The following is a 25,431-nucleotide window of genomic DNA, read 5'->3' on the forward strand; positions in this document are numbered from 1 at the left end:
TTGAGGTTAGAAACGTTTTTGTATGTTCCTCCAACATTAAGTGCTTGTTAATGGGCGCTGACTCCCCAAAATTAAAACCATTTCCTATATATAGACAGCAAACGCCGGTAAATATTTATTTGGCATTAAATAATGTATGCATAAAAGGCATTTACAAAATAATTGAAAACATCTATTAGATATACAGATACACTTAAAAACGGAACGTACAGCTTAAATACATTTTGGGTACATATACTAAAAACTATTGGCCTATTTTCAAAAGCGAAAATATCCTATTTAGATCTGTGGTGCAAAAAGTATGATCATTTGCACAGTTTCTAGTGTGTCCTGCAGAATGTTGTTCGTATATGTGGTTATAAATGCAAATGCAAGACATGTGATATGTATGGAGTTGTGTCGATTTTCAGATGGTAAATCTGTCAACTTTATGGGTATAAGTCCTGGTTTATTAATGTTGCACTTCTTAACTCAAGTAGTGATAGTATATTTATATTACAAAATGCATTAGAAAGAATGACGTTCCTTAGGTTGGTTTAGAATTTGAAGATCCTGCCGTTTAGGAGAGTCACGTGCGAGGAAAGACATTTTAATGATATTATTTAATCACATAGAAATTCAAAAATATTGAGAGAATGTGATTAATGATTGCTTTCGAGAAAAGTCAAATCATTTTCACCGGGAATCCCGGCCTAAAAAGGTTCAAACATTAGTTTAAAACATGCATTCACAAGTCTGAGTTAGAAAACAAACTCATTAAATACGCTTTACAAACAAATTTAGTTATATTTTTTGATTATGTTCAGTTTAAAGGCACTTGTGTTATTTATCTTTTTCAGTTTTAGTTATTAATTTCATGACTCCTTTCGAAGATGATTTGAGTATTTGTGCTAGGAAGAAGGTCTGAAAAGGTGTTATTTCATAAACTTAGACTTTGAAAAGGTGCTTTCAAATGACCTACGAACCAACATGCTTATATTTCCTGTTTTACTAAATTGAGGAAATGTAAAATGAAGACAGGAAGACATGATTACTATTATTTAAATCGTTTCGAAGTTTGCTACTGATATGTTGTTTTAAAACGATGTCGTACAGCATTCGCATAATTTTATCAAAGCCATAGTACTCAGTTCTGATATTAAAGATATTTTAGTAAAATTAGTACTAAACGACAGTAATTTAAAAACCACAATTAAACATTAGACGATTTGACGATTTAGTAGAACACGCCAACATAATGGAAGAGCAAGGGTTAACATGATTTGGATTTTTATGGGAATACTACTTATAAAAGGTAGTAACTTCTGAGGGGTGTAGAAACTAGTCAAAGTTTTCGGTAACTTTTTCCCTTTCAAAACTAGTAAATGAGTCGTGGGATGAGGTCTTAGGTCATAGTCTGATGGAACTGGCGGATGTTTGCGCTGAGTTCGGCAAATTGCTGTTGCGAAAAGCTTAGCTTTCCCTAGGAGCAACCACTGTTTGCTTTCCCAAACACTCGATCCACACCAGCAAGCAGATTTGGAATCATTCCTGGCACTCGCAACGCATCCATCTAGGGCGAGGTGGCATTTACGATCTTGATATTGATCAGCAGCGACGTCAGCTCCAGCTCCTCGCTGAACTTGTTGCGCAGGATGACGCTGCGGTAGCCCTGGCGCACACAGGTCAGCGGGTAGCAGGCCTGGGCGATGAAGTGCGTCTCCGCGAACATGTCCTCGTCCTGGACCTCGAAGCGCAGGATGGCGAACTGCGGATTGCGCACGTTGAACTCGCACGACTCGTTCCACACCGGGTTGAAGCCGTTCTCGTTGACCTTGGTGCGATACTTTACGCCCGTATCGTAGCTGGCTCCCACTATCTCCACCACAATCTGTGGATTGTTCGACTTGCCGCCACGAAACAGGTGGCGAGCAGCTATCAGGCGAATGCTGACCTTCACCTCGCCAAAGCCGTCGCACAGGGGGTTGTTCGGATTGAAGTTATCCGACTTCATGAACGCCGGCTTCAAGATGTAGCCGCACTGGCCATTGTTGCGGAACTTGGCCTGATTCAGCTGCATGGCCTTGTCGCCCGTCTGGTAGTTCAGGGCGATCATCTGCGATCCAATGTTCCAGAAGGGCATCGGGTTGAAGTTCGACGAGTCCAGGCGCTGACCCTTCGGGTACACGCGACTGATCTGATTGCGATGGTACAACAGGAACAGCTGGGTGTTCTGCTGGAAGAACTGCTTCTCCGCCTTGGTCTCCGGAAAGCTGGACATCTCCTGGAAGATCCACGAGTGCTCGCGGAAGGGCACGCTGCGGAAGTAGATAATGAGGTCCGACATCTCCTTGGCCACGCGCGCAGTGCGCTCCTTTTTCCTCCGCTCCGAGGCCAGCTGGCTGGCTATAAGCGCCGCCTCCTGGATGGCCTTGATCCACTCGTAGGCCGTCTCCTGGTTGTCGAAGCCAATCACAAACGGATTCTGCATCGTGGGCGTTTGTATCTGCAGCTTGAAGATGATACCCGGCTCGTTGGACTCGAAGAGCGAGGCCACAGCCCCAAATATCTCAATGGAGTCGGTGCGTCCGTCGGTGCCCTCCTCGTTCAACGAGTTGTAGTCCTCCGTGGCGGAATCAATGACCTGAAAGGGTGGAATAAAATTGAAAATTGTAATAAATCAATCTTATCTCAAAGATATCCATCTCACCTTCACATAGTTCGCCGGCAGATGCTTCTTTATCATGCCGCCGTAGTCGCCAATCCACCACATGGTGTTGTCCCGCTGCACGTTCGTGATGATGGCGTGCTTGGGGAACGATAGCTCGTCCGGCTTGTTCGCCTTGTAGCTGTAGAGCGCCTTGCAGGTGACATACTCCTCCAGGTTGGAGCCCATGTAGTTGGAGGCCCCGTTGTCGTTGTGGCTGTGGTCGCCCTGGGCGCTCTCCGCCAGCGCCTGACGCAGCAGCTCCTGGGAGACCGGATGGCTGAGCTTGACATTGCGATAGAGCGGATTGCGCGTGTAGTAGTTGATCAGGGAGACCAGAGACTCGAAATTCATGGTGTCGATGCCGTAGAGACGGCCCTCCTGCATGATCCGACAGTGCTTGATCTTGCGATTGATGGTGAACGAGATCACAAAGGCGTTTATGCTCTGCACCGACGGTCGGACGAGAAACGAACCGATGTCCAGCCTGTACAGACCCTGTTCGGCCTGCTCCTTGGTGGTGTTCGGGTGGAACCACTCCTGGTCCTCGTGCTTCTTGGGCTGCGGCACTGGCTCCTTGAGAATAATCGAGAACTCCGAGCTGCGCAGCATGTTCTTGCGATAGTAAACGATCAGCGAGTAGAGGGAATCGAACACGAAATTCTCCACCAGATAGTACTTGATGGAACCATTCTCGTGCTTCAGCTTGATGCGACAGTGATTGGGTCGATTTCGCCGCCAAAAGGAGAGGCTGTAGTCGCCCACAAAGGTGGCCGACTCGCGTACCAAAAATGTTCCGTCGCCAAGGTGTTTATACTGCTTCAGTAGATCATCCGCCTCCTTTCTGCCACCTGCAAAGTACACAATCACAGTATGAGTTTATGTCTTGTTTATGAAGTTCCAAAAGATTACCTTCCAGTTTGCCATGAAACCAGTTCTCGCCAAAGTGTAGCTCATCGTTGGCCGACGTGTCCTTTTGCTTTTGCTGCATGTTGCTGTTCAGGGTACACGAGGAGGACAGTCCAAAGTCGTCGTCCTCGGAGTTGCCGTTGCGCGACTCGTTGATCTCCGAGGAGTAGATGAGCTCCTGGTGGGTGAGGACGAACTGGTACAGGTTCCAGGACTTGTCCACCGGGTCCTTGAAGTACAGCAGCCCCTCCTTGAACACCTTGCGCACATTCTCGCCATCCGTCTCCCCATGCCCTCCGCCGCCCGCTCCGCCCAGCGAGGATCTGTGGCCCAGCGATCCGGTGCCCGAAATGCCATTGGTGATATCGTCGAACTGCGGCAGCTTCTTGTGCTTGAGGATGATCTTGCGGCGCAGCTGGTATGGCGACGGCAGGTGCTGTTCGTTTCGGTCGCAGGGTTGGGAGAGCAGCATGTCCCCAAAGACCTGAAGGGAGGGTAGGAAAATGAAAGTCAGTGGTCCTTAAAACATAAATAAATATAAAATTGTGTGCATTAAACAAGCGTGTTTTTTTCTATTATATCCTGAGATAAAACTAACGATCTTATTTAAGAGCATAGTATTCAAAATCTTGAAAAAACCAGAACCGCGAATTCTTTAGGTCCACACCTAATACGTCGCGTATCATTTTAAATTCATCTTAATTCTTATTTAGTTTAAAAAAAAAAACAGCGAATTCTTTAGCTCTATTTGTCCAAAGTATATCATTGGTTTTATATTCTTCTTTGGCTTTAAAAAAAAATATCTGACGTTAATTCTACAGGTCTTTGTAATGATGCATAACGCTTGCTTTTCGTTTTAATTAAGCTATTTACCATAACTATTTCATATAGTCCTTCGAAAGCATTATATTGCCTTAAAAATATGAAACGCGAATTCTTTAGATTCCCGATAAAATGGCCTTTGTCGTTAAAATATCCTACTTAGCTGAATAAATAAAGGAATAATTTTATGGTTTATTATATGGTCGTCCTCATGTCCTATTCAGCTTTGAAAAATAAAAGGGAGATTCTTTACTCCTATTAACTTGACAAAATTATGCCGCGAGTTCTTCAGGTCTTTGTAATAAAGCATATCGCCTGATTTTCATTTTCATCGAACTATCTTAGCAAAACTACCTCATATGGACGCTCCAACGTTGTATATTGTATTAAAAATATAAAACGCGAATTCTTGAGACTCAACTCCTTAAATGCTTAATGATCAAATGATTATATCACTAAGAACTATAGCTGCGAATTCTTGGGTCTATTTTATATACTATACATCTTTGTCTTATTTGTTTTTATAGAACTTGCTGATCATTTCATTCAAGCAAAGCCATACCAATTGCCAAAAATGCACTCACTTTCCGAGTGAGCGATTCGAATTGCATCCATGCAGAACCCCAGATGGTATGCAATGCCAAATAATAGCTAATTATAGGACCGATTAGGTCAGCTCACCTCGATCAAGGCCTGCGCCATGTTGCGCTGCTGCTCCAGGGAGCAGTTCTGCTCGATGGACAGGATCACCGGATACTCGGAGGTGGTGAAGGCGTGGTCCTTGATCGTCTTGATGACGTCCATGAACTTGATCTTCGAGGTCATGGTGTGGCCGTGGAAGATGTAGGGCAGGTTGTCCGGCCCATTCCAGCAGTCCAGCTCGATGCAGCGACAGCCCATGCGCAGGGCGCGGGCGTAGGCCTCGCAGGAGGACTCGCTGGAGAACTGATCGCCCGTCAGGTAGGTGTTGTGCGACGAGGCGATCCAGTAGGAGGAGAGCGGCAGGTTCATGTCCATGAACACCGAGTCGTACTTGCTGTTCCACAGGTCGTTCTGCTTGGAGAACAGAAAGTCCACGAACTCCGCGAAGGTCAGATACGGCTCCTGGCAGTCCCGCTCCACGTCCTGCACAAAGTCCCGAATGAAGGTGGCAATGGCCGCATTGCTGATCTCACTGGAGCTCACATCGCGCTGTTCCGTCTCCAGGAAGCGCTTCAGCTCCGCCGGCCGTACCACCTGCTGGTCCTCCGAGTAGGGAAAGTTGGCCCCACCCGATCCTGAGCCTGAGAGATTGCTGGCAAAGCCATTGGGCAGCAGAAGCTTCTGATACAGACGCGAGAAGTCGTCGAACTTGAGGTCGTGCTTGCGCCGCACGTCCTCGTTGAAGTGCTCCATGAACTTGCCGGTGGTCATCTTGCAGCTGACGCTGGCCAGGAAGAGCTTGAAGTCCTTGATGGTCACCTGGGCCGGCGACTGTTCGGTGGCCTTGGCCGAGTGCGAGTTGACGTTCTCGATTTGGTAGTACTCCCGCCGCAGCCAGCGGTCGATTTGCAGGGGATATGGCGCCCCCAGGGTGTCCTTGACCATGTAGTGCAGGCCCCTCACCCAGTTCTCGGCCTCGATCTCCGACAGAGCCACCACCGAGAAGCTCTTCAGCTTGAACTGGCTGCCGTGCAGGATGACGAAGCATTTGCTGGACTCGAAGCGCTGGCAATCGTCGGCGAACAGGCGGAACTCCTTGGAGTGCTTGCCCACCCGGATCTCGCGGATCTCGCGCAGCTGGATGGCGCCCTCGTAGTCTGTCCTCGGCGTCTGGGTGGCCACCGTAGCCCAGATCAGCTGGCGCGTCTCGCGGATGAGCATCAGGTGGCGGCGGTCCGGACGACGCTGCTTCCCATACAACTTGGTCACTATGGTGCCGCGCTCCAGCATCCCGATGGTCTGCTCCATCTCGCCCAGCAGCGGGGCACTCATCGCACTGAAGCAGCTCATCCTGCTGCTGCTCCTGCTCCTGCTCCTCCTGTTGAATCCCGCGCTATCGTGTCCACTACGGTCGTGTTTCCTGTCCTGCTGGCTGCCACAGGTTGTTCCTCGCCTCGCCTCGCCAACCGATCGCCACAAACTAATCGCAATGCATGCAAACTATGGACTCCACTATTCGCAGAACATCTGCCCGCTCTCTGCCACTGGGTTGCTGCACAAATCACGGGAAGTGGACCGTAAAACCCAGTTTAACAATGCAATATTTATAAAAGACCCAAAAAATACCACAAGGCAGATAAGATAAGCCAGCTGGAGGAACGCCAGTGTTGCCAGCTGCAATGGCTCGGAAAAATACTAAAACCGATTCGGATGGGGTATTCCCACTGCGCTGTTCAGGGATTTTCGGCCAGCTGTTCGTCAGCTGTTTTTCAGAGTGTTCGGAAAACTTATAACTATAGTTCTCGAACCCTTCATTTCTTCCCAAGAACCAGTCAAGACAATAACAAATAATTATATAACTCCATATTTTCACATATGGTTCAAAGTTATATTAAAGACATCACTAGAAAGAAAGAGCATTTAACCATTTATGTATGTATACAGTGTTATTTTTGTTAGTTTTAGTAGTTCGCTAGTTTATTCATTTATTTATTGGAATAAAATAAAATAATTTTTGTAAAAAGAATGTTTATCATCAGCTTACTGAAAAGGGCGTTATGTAGAGAATAGAACTTTTACAGGCTGGTCACACTGAAAATATGAACTTTTCCATTTTTGATTCAAATTTAGAGCGAAACTGTTCTTAATGGATTTACAATTATAAAAAGAGGTATATGAACCAGACTTTATAGGTCAAAAGCTATAAAATTACCTTGTAATAACAAAAATAACTGAAGCCAACGATAAATGTACATTTTCTGCCCCTGAAATTAAACCCTAGATCTGGACACAAAACAAACTGTGGTTCTTTTCTTGTTATTGTATTTCAAAAATGTTTACAAATTAAAAAAAAATATAGCTTAGGCAAATGTTGATTGTTATCGGATTATACAAGGCTTATCTCAACTTTTCCCAAGAATTTTGAGCGGCCAACTTTAGATAGCATCAAGATTTTGGAAGTTTATTTAGATTAAATAAGAGAAATAGTACCATTTTTCAAAAAACCCCGCATTCTAAATCGAAGCAAGTGCTGAGCTATACCTAACCTCAAAAAATGAGTTTTCAGCGGAAACTCTCCATCTGATTTCTGAAAAACTTGGTTCACTCCCCACGAAAACCCTTTGGCACTTCATACGCAAAACAACTCATAACAAGTTTTCTCCGATTTGCCTTTACAAGCGTACCACTAGCTAAATTATGTTTATTTCAAACTATTTTTACAGTATTGCGTAAATTCTTAGGAAAAAAAAACAAACTCTTAGAGGCTACTATATAGTATTGCTAGAGTAATTCACACATTTTGGGCTTAGGAACTCGGGCGCGGCTCCTACCGAGTGTTGTGTCTATGAAGTATAAAAGCTAAAGCTGTTTATAGGGATCTCTATTTGGTTTTTCAACACAAAAGTTCGTCATCTAATATATGTATGTATTTGTGTATGCATGTACCAAGGAGCCAGAACTCAAAAAACGAGGGTAAAATCATTCCATGGAAAAGAAGGAATCTCAGTTCTAAAAGTTTATTTTATAATAGTTTAGTTCTTATAACAAAGCGCACAGGGAACTGGAATTTTTCATAGTAATTTATTATGCGTGGCGACGAGTGCCGTCAATTTGTGGGAAATTAGGATATAAAGGTTTAACCTAGACACACTTCTATGAATATAATCTCGGTGGCGAGTTATTCTCTATCAAAATGATGCTAAAAAATATAGATATCAATATTAATACATACATTTACAATATGTCGCGCACTCATAACGTGGGGAGAGCGAAGTTAGGGGTATATGTGGATAGAGGCGTCCTGGTGAACCGACCACCGACGCGTCCTTCGTTATAGTTTCAGCTCCTCTCTTATCACGTTATAATATCTAACCACTACTTAGCTTATACATGCCATATAGAGGGAAACGGGCTTCCAGCCCATATCGATCGTGGCAGAGCGAGGCGATATAGGCCGGAGGATCGTCTCCCTTTACATCTGCATAAACACACACTTGCTGTGCCTGGAACATTCATTGGGTCCTTGGGACCGACGTAAACACTGGGTTCACTTCGCCCCCTCGAACCTACTAGGCAATTTACATTACTTTGCAGTCCCGCTGAAGTCTACTCTAATATTAGGGTTGTATCTCTTTATTTGCTCTCGATTCTCGTTAATTTCTACGTAGTCTCATCTAAATAATACTTCAAATAGTATGTACATGGCCAGCTCAGCCGAGATATCGTTTTGGTGGCTCCCCATCCGTCCCCCAAAACGCTGGATCCTATGATCGTGGCTATTATAGTTGATGTATATATTTACAAATGAACACAAACCCAAATCGCTCCGAGGCTCCTAACTCAAGGATCGCAAAACTGAATATTCGAATATGAAATGAACTAAAGTGCTTTCTTCCTGGTTTCCTATTGAAATTTGTATATATCGTACCCAAGGGGTTTGGAGAGGCAAAGAATAGATAGACCGAGATATCACCCGCCACTGAGTTAAGTATTTCACATTATCACGTTTGATTGAGTTTGTTCTTCTTTTCCTCTCGCCGGGGACACATAAACTCGAACGCATTAAGTGTAGTTTCATTATGGTGAATCTAACTTTAATAAATGGGAAATATGTACCAATATTTATAAATGTAGTGGTAACCTTCATAGTTGCTGAGAACGAATGACATCATGATGGATTTCTTTTCTTCAATTTATAAAATAATCTTCTTATTACGTTTAGGAGAAACTTAGCACTGAAGCACAAATAAGGTTCGCAGACAGACGAGTGTCATTTTAATCTAACCATACTTAATCGTATTCATCTTAACATAGAACTTATAAAAGGTTTCTTTGTGATTTATCTTCATAATTCATGGAAATTTGATTACTTATGTTAAAAAAAAAAATTATATATTATTTATATATATGCATTTACATATACATAATAGGTGTTTTTTAGAGGTTCCACTTCCCGATAACCACTGAAAATTCTCACACAAATGGGGGAAAAATAAAACAAAACAATTTGTGCTTTGGCTTTCCAATCACAGAAATCTGTAGAGATATTGCAGCAAATCGCTTGAAAAGTCGCACAGGCTTCACAGAATCCCTTGAGACTTCGTGTTGCTGCGACATACACTAGGAACAATAGTCCACTTTCATCTTGAACACCTCTTTGCAGAGATTTCTGTGCTATCTGAGACCCAGACCACTCATTTTCCATTCGAGATTCACGAGAGATCCCAGCACATCCTTAAAATTAGAACCCTTCCTGCGCCCATATTGTTAGTCCATTTCTTTAATATTCAGATGACAATTCGTTGCTGCTACCGGTAAACGGAACCTCTAAAAAGAACACCCTTATATATATAAATATATATTCAACACACATTGGCCAACCTGAGAATAGATCGGACCAACGCTATCATGTTCATCGTGTTCTCCTCCAACTCCAGCGTGACGACAACGAGCGTGTGTATAAATAGTGAAGAGTATTTACTGCTAAACCTATTGGTTCTCGTCATCATCTCCGTCCCCATCGTCGTCGTCGTGCTGCTCTTCCAGCTGCTGGTGCTGCTGCTGGGCAGCGGCGGCAAGTAACGCGGCTTTCTGTGCCTGCGCCTGCATCGACGCCTGCATCGACGGTGCGGACATGGCTATTTTCCCGCTCGTCTTGTACTCGGTCATCTCCTGCAATCACAAATACATCATCTATATAAGCAAAGGTTCCTTTAAAAACCGAAAAACAGAAAACCTACGCGTTCATATCGAGCCTTGTCTCGCTCGGCCATCGACTCGTACTTCTGCTTGACCTCGGGATCCACATCGGACCACTTTCTGCCCAGCTCCTTGGCAATGTCGCCCACTCCGAACTCGGGATTGAGTGCCTTCACCTTATTTCTCTCGTCGTTGCAGAACCAGAAGAACGCAGACCTATATTAAACAGAAAAGGAAACCCCATTTATTATTGCAATCCATTTCTCCATCGTCTGGCAGTCAGATGTGTATTAAAGTTAGGATAATTGACTTTGATCTACGAACTCACAATGAACGTTTTGGAGCATTGGGGTCCTTGATTTGTTTCCTCTTCTTGCCGCGGCCCACCACCGCTCCCTTGGGCGGCACATAGTTCTGCATCTCCGCCTCATACCGCTGCTTGTCCTTCTCGGCCATCTCATGGAAGCGCTTCTTCTCCTTGTCCACCATTGTCTAGGAAGGAAAGAGGTACATTTAAAACAAGGGTATTCAAATGCAGTCGGAAGTCAGATCTACTTACCTTCCACCTTTCGGCACACTTCCGCGAGAACTCGGCAAATATCACCGTCTCGTCGGGGTGCTTCTTTTTGTGCTCCTCTCGGCAAGTTTGTACAAAGTAGGCGTAGGCGGTCATTCGGCCTCTGGGCTTGGCATCTGCCTTGCCTCTGATCATGGGGCTCTGTGGGGGCGAACATAGAGTGCTTCTTAGAACCCTGTTTCCAGTGCGAATCCTAGAGATCCCCGCTACTTACCGCCACCGAGTTGATGACATTCTGTTGCTGCTGCTGCTGTTGCATCTGCTGTTGCTGCTGGTGCTGTTGCTGCTGCTGTTGTTGCTGCTGCTGCTGTTGCTGCTGCTGGTGCTGCAGTTGCGCCGCCGTATTGGCATCGACCTGGCCCTGATTGGCGGCCGAGTACCACCACTGGGAGCCCGGAACGGCGGCTGCTGCGGCCGCCTGTGCCATATTCAGGCGATAGTCATAGCCTGTGGTGCCGGCTGCGTTTGAGGTGGCCACCACCTGGGCCATCGTTGTGGCCGGATTCGGAAAACTGCTGGCCATTTTGTATGTGAACAGCTGTTGGGTGCCCACGCCGGCCGTGGTGTTGGAGCTATTCTGATGCGCCTGCTGTTGATTCTGCTGCACCACCACCTGGTGCTGCTGCAACTGTTGCTGTTGTACTTGTTGTTGTTGCTGAGCAGCCAGTTGCTGCTGATAGTGTTGAATTGTTTGCTGATCAATAGGGTGTTGATGGTGTTTCGTTATTAGTGCATCATTAGTGCGGTGCCAGTAGGGGTTTGTGTTTAAGCTACAAGCGTTCCGGTCTGGCATCGCACTAACCACTAAGATGGTCCTTAAGATTAGCAATTAGCTTTGATGGTTGTGGGTTGTGTGGATCGGCGAGGATAAGATAAGTAAATGTATCAAGGACAGGATCAACACAAAAGTGGATGATTCTTGGAATAAAAGGTATGTTTACCATCGGACACTTTCAAAACAGGGTAAACCTTCATCCAGTATTACTTGATAATTACTACTTTGAAACATAAACCATTTCGAACTACTCATTTTCTTTTAATAAACTTTTAACCACTTTTTCAAACTACTTTCTTAACAAGGATTCCCAATAACATACCAATTTCTATAGCTATCTCTCTCTCAATTTAGATGGTTTATAAGGATTCAATAAAAAATGTATCCTTTCATGGGTAAAATTGGAAATTAAGACGTTCATAAGTTATAAGCCCGTATAAAAATTAATATTCTATGATTTTTAAGCAGTAAGGCTTGCTTAATTTAAGATAAATACCCTAAATATTAAAATAGATTGCCCAGTTCGAACATTTATAACTATTTTTCAAGGTTAAGTGGGAAGAGGGCGTTATCCTTTTCATTCATTTTTCATGTAAGTAAACATGTAGATAATCGTTATACATTGTACATTGTACAAACGCCGACCAATTTCGACAATGTACACTTGAATGCTTTCAAAAGAAGGGGGAGTGAAGCGCTATTTTCCCATTGTTAGGGGGTATTTCATTATCAAGGTTGTTACTTGATTTGTTTACAAGTTACAATTAAGTGTCCGACCAGCTGATGTCGCCGGTGATAAAAGCTTTTACATGAATCGGGCACGAAAGGCAATGGAGCTATGTACATGTTGGTGGGAAGAAGAAGAGAGGAACCGGTTCGCCTTTTGTGAATCGGATCGGATTATCTTCGTTTTGATTCCGAGTCCAAGGCCCAGAGCGCAGAACCAGGGCCCCATGAATGAACCGAAAGCATACAGTTTTTAAGCTGAAAATAGCCGTTTCCTTGCCAATTTCGAATATTTCTGGCAAAACGAAAAGCACATATAATATGTATGCCACTATTTTATGCAGCGGCATATGTACATAGGCGAAGCCAAACACATACATACATACACATGCTCTCACTGACATGAGCAGGGCCAAATATTTGCACGTACATAGCTATTAATATGGATTTATGCACACATGGGTGGAAAATATAGCCAATTTCGGATTACGCAAGCTGTGATTTCGGTCTTCATATTCAGGTTTTCACATAGATATGTATGCACGTATGTCCGCACGTTCGTATACACTTTTTGCATATATACAAACAAACGTGCGTACATCGCATTACGCCAACATTTGGCAGCCCCCCCATCGTACATGCATACGTACATACGTCGCGTGTACTTATTTAAATATGAAAATAACACGAAAATGCAACATTTACAACGCACAGGCACAGGCACTTACGGTTCTTACAAACGGTATAAATACATTTGTATATTTATACAAACTAATAAGAAAAATGGCGGACTTGGATGCGCACGCAAAATACAATTTTGATTGTACGGCGTCGTTTTTTGTTTGTATGCATACTAGTATGCACATATGTACACATAGGCGTGCTCCTAGTGCAGTTACCCACACACGCGTACATACTTGCTAACTAATTAATTAAAAACAAAAGCGAGACGCTATGTATGTACGTGCGTATGTAGGCGCAATGTACATGCACCAAAATCCCTCCATGTACATATCTGTATGTGTGGGGAAACCAATCAGGTGCCAAATTATCCTGTTCTCTGGCGATTCCCCAGTTTTATTAACTATATTTAGTGGTTTGGCGGGAAAATGTTTAAGTTAAACCGAAAACGCGGCAACCCAGACACACACAAACGCGGCTATGTGGATGTACGTGCAGGCGAGTGTGCGTGTTTGTGGCACATATGTGAGCGTGTATTGGTGCGTTTTAAATAAACGCCGTATACCTGCTTACCTGTATTTGATGAAAGTGTTCCATAACTGTGCGAAATCGGATCGAGTCCGATTGTCTTACTGCTGGATGGGCTTATAGTTGAATTTCCGTTGGATTTCCTCCACTTTAGTCCTAATTAGTAACTTTCTTTCTCGCACAAACGTATGTACATGTACTGGGTGCGCGTGTGTTTGTATGTAAAACGCACACGAACGCAAGTCTTAAGCCAGTTTTTTGTCTTTCTTGTTGTTGTTTTAATACTGTTCTACGCAGTTTGTTGTATGTACGTCGTATTGTATTGATTATTGCACGTATGTATGCACGGCTACGGCTACGGCTACGAATGTATGTATGTACGTACGCCTGGTGGTGCGGTACGAGCCAACAAAAAATTCGAATTTCCAAATTCGAAAATCCCAAATTCACACTGTTCACACACGCGTTTTTCGTATTGTATTTTATTTATTTATTTTGCCTTTTTTTTTGTAGCGCGAAACGCTGCTCGCGGCTTGGGCTGATTTGTTTTGTCGTTTGTTTTTAGCTTGTAAAAAATAAACAAACAGCGCTGCATACGCCTTTCGTATCGTATCGTATCGCTTGTGTTTTGTTGGTATGGCATATATACACTATACACAGTATCGATGCGAATGCGATGCGGAAAATACAGAATATATGGTGTATGGTATGGTATGGTCTTGGCTTATGGCTCGGTTCGCGCGCCGCTCGCTTTATTGAAAACACACACAGAGAGTACCAACAACGAATGAAAATGAATTGAATTGCCGTCTCTGCTTACTGTGCTTCTGCCTTCGAATCGAAATGAGCGAATAAATGTGTATGCGTTGAACTGTATGCGCAACGGGGAGAGCCGCCCGTGTGTGTGTGTGTGTGTGTGTGTGTGAGTGCCGAGAGCGAGAGAGAGAGAGAGCGGGGGAGAGCGCGTTTGGCCGCTACATACATATGTACATACACGTGGTGGAGGGAAAAGGCCTTATAAAATGTTTTTGGCCTGTTACTTTCGTACATACGTACGTGCACGGGTATGTACATAAGCGCTGTGCGCTCTGCCTGGGCCCTGCGTACATACCGACTGGCCGTGGAGTGTGGGAAAAATAAAAAACTGTATATTTGCCTATGTACATACGTAGGTACATACGTGCAAATGGCTTCTAAGTCCACAACTGGGCGAGAAAATGTATTTTAAACATATTTTATTTATAACAGCACGCCACATTCATCAGTGTGTATAATGTACGTTTGCCTAGGAGGTATGTACATACGAATTCTACAAAAACGATATGCATCAATGCAAACACATCGATACATAACCAGGCATATACGTATAGAACGCAAACACACGGCACATACACATCGCTGCGACCCGCTACATACACATTTTCATTTTATACCGTCTGACTGTACTTTCCTCTCTTTTTCGCTCGCTCTCGTTTCGGCAAAGAGAGGCATGTTTGGGGAAAAAAATGCAGCCGTGTGTGCGAGCGTATTGGTGAGGTCAGAAAAACCCAAAAAACAAATTTTGTCAATTATATCGGTCATTAAAAAAGGTTTTGTTTTTATTGTTACACAAAATATTAATTGGGTTTAACAATAGATTTGGTTCTAGTCGTGCAAATGTTGTATTTCCTAAGTTTAATATTTTTTGTTTTTGGTCAGCCGGTAAAAATTCAGCCATGTTCACATTTTCGTTTTTTTAAAAGCGGTTTTTGGCAATTTTAGCACATTTAACGTTATATTCCGCTTTATTTGAAATAATTGTAAAGAGGAAAGTATTTTCTTGCTGTTGTACTAACAACTAAACTTAGTCACTAACTATGCTTATTTTGGCACACATTTTGAAAAAAAAAAACAGGTTTTTTTTATTGTAAAAATTTTAATTTTATACGAGGTGTGTTAATTACTTTGTATTTTCAAGAAAAACTATTAATTTATTTATCAATATTAATGTTGACCCCTTCAAAGTAATCCCCCTCAGATACACTACACTTATGCCAACGGATTTTCCAATCCTCAAAGCACTTCCCATAAGCACTTTTCGGTATAGCCTTAAGCTCTTCCAGCGATGCAGTCTTTATCTCTTCAATCGTTGCAAATCTCCGTCCTTTCATAGGTCTCTTTAGTTTTGGAAACAAGAAAAAGTCACATGGGGCCAAATCCGGTGATATGGTGGCTGAGGCAATATTGTGGTGTTGTTTTTGGCCAAAAATTTGCAAAGTCACCTTACTTTTTGAACACACCTCGTATATCACACTTTTAAGAATATTGTACATTTAATAAAAAAATATTAGCTACTAATTCGTTAAACGTGTTATGTATTAAAATCATAGAATTTAAATACGCAAAAGTTTTACCAGAAGTAAAAATGTAAGAAAAAATTCAAAAAGTTGGATAAAATTTTCAAAATTAAACCTATAAAATGTTTACCAAGCCAAGCCAAGCCAATGGTGGCAGCTTGCGTTAAGCCCTGTTTAGACAGGAACTAAGTTATTTTACTTGAGGTAGAACGCATGTTTAGGTTTGCCATGGTTAAATTACAAATTACAAAATATATTCCTTTAAATATATTAAAACGAGATTTCTGAAAGTTTAATATTAACTTGAATTTGGAAACATTTCGGCTGTAAACTAGAGTTTTTAAACGTTTTCTAGAGATTTGCGCCGTGAGAAAACTATCGGCTGCATGGTGTGAACGCCCGCATTTCCGTTTGTGTCACAGCGTCCACCTCTAATTCAATAATATAACGCGACTGTTTGCAGTTTGCTAGTGTTTTGCCAATATTTAGTTGTAACACCAGCGATATGTCGAACAAAATCCAGGTCTCGCTGCCCGAGGAGGAGCTGGACTGGATCCAGCTGCGCCAGGACCTGGGGCCCGTGGCCGAGGTGGAGACGACGAAGGAGAAGCTGCAGCGCAAGATAAAGGAGAACCCTCTGGTGCCTTTGGGTGAGTTTTCGTTTGCCGCGCCGCGCATTCAAGCGCCTGGGGTTATGTAAACAAAACATCACTGGTGCAATTGTTTATTCGCATTTTGCGTGCAGGATGCTTGGCCACCACAGCAGCGCTCACCGCCGGATTATACAACTTTCGCACCGGCAACCGTAAGATGTCGCAGATCATGATGCGCACCCGAATCGCCGCTCAGGGATTTACCGTTTTGGCCCTGGTCGCCGGCGTCGTCATGACTTACACTGACAAAAAATAACCAGAGCTAAATAGTCTTGTGATCCTAAATATATAGGCTGAATTTTGATTCGGGTTTCGTTTTTTTTTTTTAGCACATTGTTACAAAAGCTACCACCTACGGCTATGGCTATTACTTGTATAAATATTTGAATATATGTTATCTTTTATATAGAGAGTATCTAAAAGATATGTACCTATAAAATCTACCTCTGTAATGTTTCGACTTTTGATATGACATGATGTGTGGACTGTGATCATGAATAGGTCTTAATAAACTTCATTAATTAAATGATTTAGTTTACTGTACCTGATTTTTGTAAATACCTAGTGCTATATATAGTTTACAAAAAAGAACAGTACTCGTTCTGAAGAACCCTTAAAAACAAGGAGAGGATTTAAAGTTAACAAAACTTGCCTGACCATTGCCCTTCTTTCTGAAAGTTCTCCACAGATGGCGCTAGAACGCAGTGTTAGAAAATGCATAATTTTAGGGGAAACTAACTGGAGAAAATAAAAATTGAATAGAAAAGATGTTTAAATGCATGTGAAAACGAATTTAAAGTCGATAGGTATATAGAGGTTAATATGAACAAATCTTACGATGGATCCTACATTAGCAAAAAACCCTTAAAAATCTCCCATAACTGCAAAATATTTTTTTAAATGGGTTTTCTTGGTTTTATTTTTAAAAATGTATAATGATATAGTTACAATTTAGAGGGAATTTAATTTTCATAAAGTTTAAATTGAACCCCTTTAAATTCTTAAATCCCTTAAAAGTTAACCAACTGGGTTCTATAAATAAACAATCTCGTAAGCAATGTTTTGTAAACATCCCGATGTACCAATACAGGACCATCACACCTGGGTGTGTCCCAAGGCCCGGGGTAACTGTCCACCGACCTAAAGGTATTGCTAAAGCTACCGCTTTTACCCATTTTCGGGGGAATGTGCGCGCGCACTTTGGACGGAGAGGAGAGCCATGTAGATAGTTACTACCACTCAGTTCTGACTAGGATTTCCTTGACGCAAGTCAAGGCTTTGTGTTTGAAAGGTTCGAAACTGTTTTTAATATTTATTTTATCTATATAATAACCTATAAGGGGTCTATTAAAGACTACCAAGTGTTTCGGTTTAGTAAGAACCATATAGGGGACATTGGTTCCCAAAATACCAACTTCTTTAGGAATGTAATGGAATTTTCAGCGGATGTTTGTGTTTGTTCTTGTGTATTTGAAAGTTTTGGGGCCAGAAATTTAGGAAACCTTAAATACTAGTTATTTTAGACGAAAAGCAGTCTGAGCTAGTAAAAGAGGGCATAGAGCTATACATGTTTTGACTGCAATTAGGGGATCCGAAGTTAGTAGTAGTACGTAGTAGTAGTAGAAAACCTACCCCCGAGACGGTGTTATGAATCTAAACACAACACAGAACAGATACACAGGAATATGCGAGCTGGGGAGTGGGTACACGGGCATTCGCCATTGATTCTGCGGACTCTTTCAGCTCCACCATGAACATAATACTGGGAAACTGTGTGGGCAGCTGTGACCAGTTGGCCGGTCCGCCGCCGGACTTCATCCTCTCGATGCCGCCGCCGCCGCTGCCGTCCTTCCTGATCTCCAAGCCGGCGACGGTGGACGTCCTGGTGCCCTCCAACGAGTCGCAGCCGTGCTTCGCCGCCTTCATGTGTGGCCACGGGATGCAGCACAACGAGAGCGGCAACGCCCTCATGGAGCTGGTGAGGAGCGACTCCAAGAGCCTGGAGAACGTCTGGCTGTTCGTCTCGTCCTGCATTGGCATCTTTGTGTTCGGCTGCTTCCTGGCCCTCATCGTGATCAGGTGTAGAGAGTAAGTCCTTGGCCAGCTCTGCTCTGCTCTGCTCTGATCTCCTTAATCCTGCTGTACCACCTTCTGTCTCGGCAGCTCCTTCTTCTCGTACCATGACGCCAATATCAAGCAGACGGCCATCAATGCCCTGGGGGAGGCCACCAAGTCGAACGCCTTCACATCCGGCGGAATACTGTATCCCTGCGCCACGGCCAACAGCCGGGATCTCCTCCAGAGTCAGCTGGTCAACGACAGCCGCCTCTTGTGGGCCACCCTGACGCCCCACGGCACCCGGCACTTCATCATCGAGAACTCCCAGGACGGGCACTACGAGTCGGTGGACTACCGCGGCAAGTCCCACAGCCAGGTGTTCCGCGGCTACGAGAAGCACTCGCAGTCGTTTGTCAAGGTAAGGTAATGGGCTCTATGAAGATCTACTAATAAAAAAAATTCCCTTCGATCAAAATATATAGCATATCCTGAGGTGGGGGCTAGACACTGTGATACTTTTCATTTATAATTTTTGGTGTTTAAGATTGATATTAAAATCAACATTTTTTAAGGTCTAAATGGTGTTTTAAAAATGTAATATTGTTATAAATCTAGTATATACTGTATATTGTATAAAATCTACTGCCTGTCGTAAGGCGTTTGGTATTACAAGATTTAATATGTGGTATATTTTGTACTAAAATACTGAGTATAAAAAAATATTACATCACATATAAACAAAAAATAACATCAAAATAGCAAAACTTTTTAAATTCCCAAAATGGTTATAAAATTAAAATACTAGTTAGGATAGTTAAACATTTCCCTAGTTTTGAAAGATATGTAGGAATAAATGCTGTTTTTTTGGTATAAATAATTGTTTTTAAGTAGTAGTCGTTTTTAGGAGAATTCGGAATAGTACTTAAAAGTTTTCCAATAACATGGAAGTTCTCTCAACTAACTCATTTTGTACTACTTTCAGTCCTTTGACAACAACGGCTTCGTTGACTACGACTACGAGGATCCCACGCCGTTGATGGACTCCTACCACGATGACATGGACTCCGGCTACCAGGAGCCGCACGAGGTCACCGGCTCCCTGAAGCGGTCGGCGCTGCGGACCGCCGACTCCTCGAACGACACCCCCTCCAGTGGCGGATCCAGCTCCAACTACAACTCCAACCAGATCGGCAACTCCAAGTCCATCAGCCGCAAGACGACGCTCTCGCGCCGCATCAGCGACGCCTCCTCCCAGAACGGAACCCCCATGTAAATGCCGCGTCAATTGAGGAAGCTCCACTTCAACTTGGGATTACGGGGATCGGATCGTCCAACACAGACTACAGATGGTAGTGATTACACACGCTGATATTCTAGACTATTTAAGAGGTGATGCACAAGTGTGGGTTGTTTTCGAGGCTCCGAAGGGGGCAGTAGGTCCGGGAATACGATGATATAACCTTGATTTAACCTCGAACCAGAGTTATGTAGTTCCCGACTATCCAAAACCCTGGACTGCAGCCGGAATCGTTACCAATTTCACTATAGAGACCCACATGCACGTGCAGCTACTTTTTAAGCCTACTATGGATTATATCCGCTGGTGTAATATAATGCACACTTAATACTCGCGTCGCTCTCAATTGCTTGTACACAGACCTCTACACACTCCTTTTATATATACGAAGATACCCTAACTATACGCCAGATAATCGAACTAACCGCTGATCGGAAGGTCAACTACTCTGTCTGCCTACGGGACACACTGTAGACCTACCCTGGGGAGTCCCTCGCTCCCAGCTCGGGGGCGGGGAATTAATAACGCATAGATTTTGAAAATACTCTGAACACGTCTCGCCTTCAGCGCTCGTTTAATTGTAGCCATAAGAACAATAAATAAAATTCTCAGTAGTACATACAAAATCCTGCAACCGCATTGCCGATCTCGCTCAATTCCGTCCAAATCGGAGTTATATATACGAGTATGATGAGTTTTACAGCTGTAAGCCCAGTTTTGGTTAAGGTTTTGGAAGGGGGTTTCTATCCTAGGGAATAGTTTGAGTTAAAACCAGGAAATCTTAGGGTTAGGGTTAAAAAAAGACAGATCAGAGATAAGTTAAGGTTAAAGCCAGGAAATTTTAGGGTTAGGGTTAAAAAAATTGCAAATTAGAGATTAGTTAGGGTTAAAACCAGAAAATCTTAGGGTTAGGGTTCAAATAGCTAGGCTTAAGTCCAGGAAAACTTGGTGTTAGGGCTAAAAAAAATGATAGACTTGAGAATAGCTAAGGTTAAGACCGGGCAATCTTAGGGTTAGGGTTAAAAAAAGACAGATCAGAGATTAGTTAAGGTTGAGACCAGGAAATCTTAAGATTAGGGCTAAAAATGATACATTACAGAAAAGATCAGGTTAAAACCAGGAAATCTTAGGGTTAGGGTTAAAAAAAATTAAACATAAAAGATATGTATAGAAATCAAGCGAAACTGGCGTTCGATCCTGGTAGCATCCTTATTTTAAACAAGAGAAATCTGGAGATTTCCAAAAAAAAAAGTGCCCTACGAGGGGCTCCAAAGTTAGCAGCTCAGTATGCTCTTGATCCAGTCGTGCAGGTGCACCTCGATCACGTTCACCTGGCTGTAGTTCTTCAGGTGGAACTGATTGAAGGCGGTGGTCAGGTGGATGACGGCGGAGACGAAGTCGCTGAGCCGCAGGGTGCCGTCCTTGCGGATGTACCGCTGGATCAGGCAGTTCATGATGTCGGTGCTCAGCTGGAAGCCGATGTCGCAGAGGGCGTCGCGCAGGCGCTCCGCCCGCAAGATGCCCGCCTTCTCCTTGGTGTACATCTTGAAGACGCCCTGCCAGGACTTCAGGTTCACCATGAAGGTCTTGAACTGCTGGAAGGTGATCCTGCCACTGCCGGTCCTGTCCTGCAAGGCGATCACCTGCCGGCAGATGTCGATGTTGGCGCATCCCTTGATGTAGTCGTTGGGCAGACAGGCCTCCAGCAGCTCGTGGAGCTCGAAGCAGTTGATGGTCTTGTTCTCATCCGCCAGCTGCATGTAGACGGGCTCGTACTGGCACACGCTCTTCACCTTCTGGCCACCGCCACTGGAGCAGCGGTCCGAGCCATCGGAGCTCTTGAGCGCCGGGAAGGGGTCGAGCAGGATCATGGTCTGCGTCTCCAGGCAGGAGAGCCTGAAGGTGCCGGTGCCCAGGATGCGGACCGTGAAGTGGGCCTCCTCCGCCGGCTCATAGGTGGTGGGTATGAGCACATAGTGGCCCGCCTCCAGGTGCGTGTGGTAGCTGACGTGCCGCGTGTTGCCGTAGTCCGAGTTCAGGAAGCTCACGTGGTTCTTGAAGAAGTCCTTCTGCAGGCACTCGCTGAGCATGTAGTCGCCGTCCCAGGTGTACATGGTGAAGCCAATGACCTTGGGCTCCACGGCCGTGTGCTGATTGAGCGCCACCACCAGGTCCTGTTGATCCTGCACCGAGATCAGCAGCTGCGGGTTGATGTGGAAGGACTCGTGGTTGCGACAGCCGCCGGCGGTGACGCCGCGCTTCCACTGGCCCTGGTGCATCTTCATCTTCCAGTGCAGCGGACGGCTCTTGAGCATCTCCTCGTCGTTGGACGTCTCCGTGTCCAGGTACACCACCTCCATGATGGTGAAGATCTCCACGAAGTCGCAGAACGAGAGCCAGAACTCGCCGGGACCCAGCTGGCGGATGAGGCGCGCCCGCTCCACCTGCGAGACCCGCTCCCACGTCTTGGACGTGGGCGCCCAGTCGCCGAGGAAGTGCGTCTTCTCGCCAAAGGGCTTGCTGGAGAAGGTGTCCTTCAGGCACACCAGCTGCACCGAGTCGCCCATCAGGGTCTTCACCTTGTCCAGGCTGGAGAGTCTGCAATCAGGCATGATATCGGGTTTTTACAATGTAACTAGGTGAATTTACGGATATTACTTGGGAAGATTACGGATATTTGTACAAATTTTAACTGGAATTCAGAATTTTATAGTGTATAATATAATATACACAAAAAATTAAGCTATTTTCAAAAGATGTTCTAGTCTTCTTTGGTCCAATAAAATAAATCTCCAAGTTTTTACGGTAGTTCTCCCTATAGTTTTTGGGATGATCCCATTTGTATGATAATGATTCCATTTCCATATGCTAATTCGATGGAAAATACCTTAGGAATCACCTTTTACCATATATTTAAGTGGATTTGTCTATATCTTTGAGTAGAACTAGTTCTGGTTCTGTTTTTTATAGTAGTGGAAAAACTTTTCCATTTACTTATGCTAATTTTTAGGCCAAACCTACGAATCACTTTCTATCTATGCAAACCTAAAAGAACTACCTATAAGCAATGTACTGTACCTACAATAAATGGATATTAGGCGAACAAATTATAAGAATTACAAGGAATGGGGTATATTATGTAAAAATATTAAGAAAATTTTTTAATTGGAATAGATTTATGAGTAAATTAACTTTATATAGGGGTTCCATTCGTTAAGAAAGAAACCCCTAGTTAAAAAACGCCCAAAAAAAATTTACTTTTAAAAATATTTACATATTTAGTGAAATGTTTATTAAGATGTATAAAGTTCCTAACCAAAAAAAATATTTTTTTAACCAATCATAAAAAATACTTGGGATTAAATATGTTATGTATAGATATTAAGAAAACTCTTATATTGGAATTTGTTGGCAAGACTTTTATAAAAAACTGGAAATGATATTGGTTTACTACTTGTTAGAAAGGAACCCCTAGATGTGATCAAGATATATTATATCTATATCTATATTATACAGAAACCTCTTTAATAGATATTTGATTGGAAGAGATGTATAAAAAACTGAACTTGATATTCGGTTACCAATCGTCAAGAAGGAATCCCCTAGGTTTGATAAGGATATATATAATCTCTATATATTATAAGGAATTGGAACATGATTGTAAGAGTTTTATAGGAAACCACCAGTGATTTTTAAGATAGATATTATCTAAATATTATTGGATTAACTATACATAGTTACCCACCTGTAGTTAACGTTCACCAGTATCCCGTTGGGCATTCGCTCGGCGAGGTTCTTCTTGGCCACGGAGGCGCTCTTGTCCGCCAGGCAGGTGACGATGCAGGTGGTGGTCAGCAGCTCCTTCAGCGTCTGCGGCCGGATGGTGTCCGCCAGGATGGGCATTTGCCGGACGACGCCGCCGAGCAGGTCCGTGAGTCCATCCGACCGGGTGCCGTACTTGAGGGCCTCGTAGGAGCCGTGCAGCTTGGCGATGGCCTTCTCCAGCAGGGCTGCCCAGAAGCAGTTCGAGGCCTGGGGCTGCATGAAGGCCAGGCGCCCGTTGATGGTGGGCAGGCGGTCGTCGACCAGGACCTCCACCCACTCGCCGCACCACCACAGCCGGAAGCGGAAGACGCCGTGGGCACTGGTGAGGGTCTGGTCGGCGGGCACCACCCGGTAGAAGAGGTTCCTCAGGGAGCTGAGCAGCCCCAGGCAGGAGACCAGCCAGCGGTCGCCCATCTTACCGGGCACCACATCGAACTCGGCCGTCTCGTTGAGGAACACGGGCGCAGATACGGGCACTGAGCCCGATCCCGATCCGGACACAGTGCCCGAGGCACTCTCCGCCAGATCCATGATGCGCTTCCATTGGAAGGTGAACGGAGGCGTCTGGTAGTAGAAGACGGACGACTGGACGGCGGGGAAATCGGGGTCTTCCCACAGCACGTTCTTCGCCCTGCAGTCGCTCAGTATGCGCTCGTACTTGGATGCCATTCTCTTGGCCAGTGTATCGCATTCACATCACTCCCGAACCCGAATCACTCCCGATCCCGATCTCGATTGCGTTGCCAAGTGCCGCTCCTGCGATCCTGATCCCGATCCTGCTGGTTTCTTGGCTCTGTTGCTGCGATTTGCCTTTGTCTCCGCCCCTTGTAACCGAAGTGAAAGTTAACGAGCTGCATGAAATAACAATGCCAACTAGCTGGGCTAAGTCTAGCTTCGAGTCCGAACCGGTTCGGTTCGGCTCACCTGGGGAACCGTTTTAATTGGGCCCGCAGAGCGACTCCGAACGGTACTGGTTCCGGACACTCGACCATCGTCGCTGCGCATGCGCAATGGAAATCTGCTCGGCAATCAGTTATGCATCGTAATTATTCATTTGGTTTCATAGTAGATTCACTGAACTTCAGAAACCTGAGAAATGTAACAAATAAATATTTATAGTTTTTACAAAAAAATTAAAAACACAAGAATACCTAGTATTTGTATTTAATCAGGGAAATATAACTATTGTTTATATTTTTTATTTCTAAACTGGACTAGTTTAGTTTATAAACTTAAAAGTTAGTTATTTAATAAACTCAAAAAAGCTAAGAACCATACTATTTTTAAGGTATATCGAGTTACTAGTGCTGGAAATATCGATAGGAATAGCTAAAGAAAGTGAAAATCATGAATTTAAATAAAAACTTTCCAAATTATCTGTAGTATTGCGAAAAATAATTATATTAAACCACAAATAAAGTGATTCAAATAAAAAAGAAATGACACTGCTTTAAAAATAGGTTGGTATGGTATTATAATAACAATTTGTATTGTAGAATACTATGAGCATAACAAATAAAATTTTTTAATAAATAATAAAATCAAATATAATAAAATATTAAAACTAAAAACTATGGTACCTCTATATACTAAGCAGTTAAGCCCCAATAAAGTCTATAAAATCAAAAGGTATCGAAAAATTTGTATTATCAAGAGATTACACTACTATAAATATAGTTAGGTTTGATATTGGGATGGCAGTTTGTATAGTAGAATA

At 43.7% G+C, this 25,431-nt stretch overlaps 5 protein-coding genes across 8 annotated transcripts; 2 read left to right on the plus strand and 3 right to left on the minus strand.

Annotated features, from left to right (window-relative positions):
- Positions 1–87: 87 nt before the first annotated feature.
- On the minus strand, positions 88–6,715 carry LOC108025823 (1-phosphatidylinositol 4,5-bisphosphate phosphodiesterase gamma-1). The gene is made up of 4 exons (XM_017096475.3): positions 5,099–6,715; positions 3,599–4,079; positions 2,690–3,537; positions 88–2,623 (listed from the first exon to the last, which is right to left on the minus strand). Exons 1-4 carry the CDS (start codon positions 6,407–6,409, stop codon positions 1,553–1,555), a joined length of 3,711 nt encoding a protein of 1,236 aa, XP_016951964.1. The 5' UTR covers positions 6,410–6,715; the 3' UTR covers positions 88–1,552.
- A 1,347-nt stretch (positions 6,716–8,062) lies between these two features.
- On the minus strand, positions 8,063–14,378 carry LOC108025840 (high mobility group protein DSP1). 4 transcript variants are annotated; one of them, XR_007763547.1, is made up of 7 exons: positions 13,591–14,378; positions 11,050–11,529; positions 10,818–10,976; positions 10,587–10,750; positions 10,300–10,474; positions 9,941–10,231; positions 8,063–9,886 (listed from the first exon to the last, which is right to left on the minus strand). XR_007763547.1 is itself a non-coding variant. In XM_017096497.3 (6 exons), exons 1-6 carry the CDS (start codon positions 13,612–13,614, stop codon positions 10,049–10,051), a joined length of 1,185 nt encoding a protein of 394 aa, XP_016951986.1. In that variant the 5' UTR covers positions 13,615–14,378; the 3' UTR covers positions 8,063–10,048. The 4 variants fall into 4 exon arrangements, 3 of the variants coding, with proteins under 3 accessions (XP_016951986.1, XP_016951988.1, XP_016951987.1); XM_017096497.3 differs by having other exon boundaries at positions 8,063–10,231; XM_017096499.3 differs by having other exon boundaries at positions 8,063–10,231; positions 11,050–11,505; positions 13,591–14,377.
- Positions 14,379–16,295: 1,917 nt separating this feature from the next.
- On the plus strand, positions 16,296–17,077 carry LOC108025860 (HIG1 domain family member 2A, mitochondrial). The gene is made up of 2 exons (XM_017096528.3): positions 16,296–16,531; positions 16,627–17,077. Exons 1-2 carry the CDS (start codon positions 16,387–16,389, stop codon positions 16,788–16,790), a joined length of 309 nt encoding a protein of 102 aa, XP_016952017.1. The 5' UTR covers positions 16,296–16,386; the 3' UTR covers positions 16,791–17,077.
- Positions 17,078–17,737: 660 nt separating this feature from the next.
- LOC108025859 (uncharacterized) lies at positions 17,738–20,520 on the plus strand. Its single transcript, XM_017096527.3, has 4 exons — positions 17,738–17,825; positions 18,278–18,622; positions 18,698–19,010; positions 19,575–20,520. Exons 2-4 carry the CDS (start codon positions 18,285–18,287, stop codon positions 19,863–19,865), a joined length of 942 nt encoding a protein of 313 aa, XP_016952016.1. The 5' UTR covers positions 17,738–17,825; positions 18,278–18,284; the 3' UTR covers positions 19,866–20,520.
- On the minus strand, positions 20,423–24,797 carry LOC108025858 (calpain-C). Its single transcript, XM_017096525.3, has 3 exons — positions 24,639–24,797; positions 23,635–24,565; positions 20,423–22,487 (listed from the first exon to the last, which is right to left on the minus strand). Exons 2-3 carry the CDS (start codon positions 24,381–24,383, stop codon positions 21,164–21,166), a joined length of 2,073 nt encoding a protein of 690 aa, XP_016952014.1. The 5' UTR covers positions 24,384–24,565; positions 24,639–24,797; the 3' UTR covers positions 20,423–21,163.
- Positions 24,798–25,431: the final 634 nt, after the last annotated feature.

Source organism: Drosophila biarmipes, chromosome X (genome assembly GCF_025231255.1).
Source record: "Drosophila biarmipes strain raj3 chromosome X, RU_DBia_V1.1, whole genome shotgun sequence".
Lineage (NCBI taxonomy): Eukaryota > Metazoa > Arthropoda > Insecta > Diptera > Drosophilidae > Drosophila > Drosophila biarmipes.

Coding starts and splice junctions, on each gene's coding strand:
- LOC108025823 (XM_017096475.3), bottom strand. CDS start 6,409: ATGAGCTGCTTCAGTGCGATGAGTGCCCCGCTGCTGGGCGAGATGGAG. Junction 4,080..5,098: donor TGGCGCAGGCCTTGATCGAG/GTGAGCTGACCT, acceptor CCCTCCCTTCAG/GTCTTTGGGGACATGCTGCT. Junction 3,538..3,598: donor GTTTCATGGCAAACTGGAAG/GTAATCTTTTGG, acceptor TGTACTTTGCAG/GTGGCAGAAAGGAGGCGGAT.
- LOC108025840 (XM_017096497.3), bottom strand. CDS start 13,614: ATGGAACACTTTCATCAAATACAG. Junction 10,977..11,049: donor ATGTCATCAACTCGGTGGCG/GTAAGTAGCGGG, acceptor TCGCCCCCACAG/AGCCCCATGATCAGAGGCAA. Junction 10,751..10,817: donor AGTGTGCCGAAAGGTGGAAG/GTAAGTAGATCT, acceptor TTTCCTTCCTAG/ACAATGGTGGACAAGGAGAA.
- LOC108025860 (XM_017096528.3), top strand. CDS start 16,387: ATGTCGAACAAAATCCAGGTCTCGCTGCCCGAGGAGGAGCTGGACTGG. Junction 16,532..16,626: donor GAACCCTCTGGTGCCTTTGG/GTGAGTTTTCGT, acceptor TTTTGCGTGCAG/GATGCTTGGCCACCACAGCA.
- LOC108025859 (XM_017096527.3), top strand. CDS start 18,285: ATGAACATAATACTGGGAAACTGTGTGGGCAGCTGTGACCAGTTGGCC. Junction 18,623..18,697: donor ATCGTGATCAGGTGTAGAGA/GTAAGTCCTTGG, acceptor CTGTCTCGGCAG/CTCCTTCTTCTCGTACCATG. Junction 19,011..19,574: donor ACTCGCAGTCGTTTGTCAAG/GTAAGGTAATGG, acceptor TACTACTTTCAG/TCCTTTGACAACAACGGCTT.
- LOC108025858 (XM_017096525.3), bottom strand. CDS start 24,383: ATGGCATCCAAGTACGAGCGCATACTGAGCGACTGCAGGGCGAAGAAC. Junction 22,488..23,634: donor CTGGTGAACGTTAACTACAG/GTGGGTAACTAT, acceptor GCCTGATTGCAG/ACTCTCCAGCCTGGACAAGG.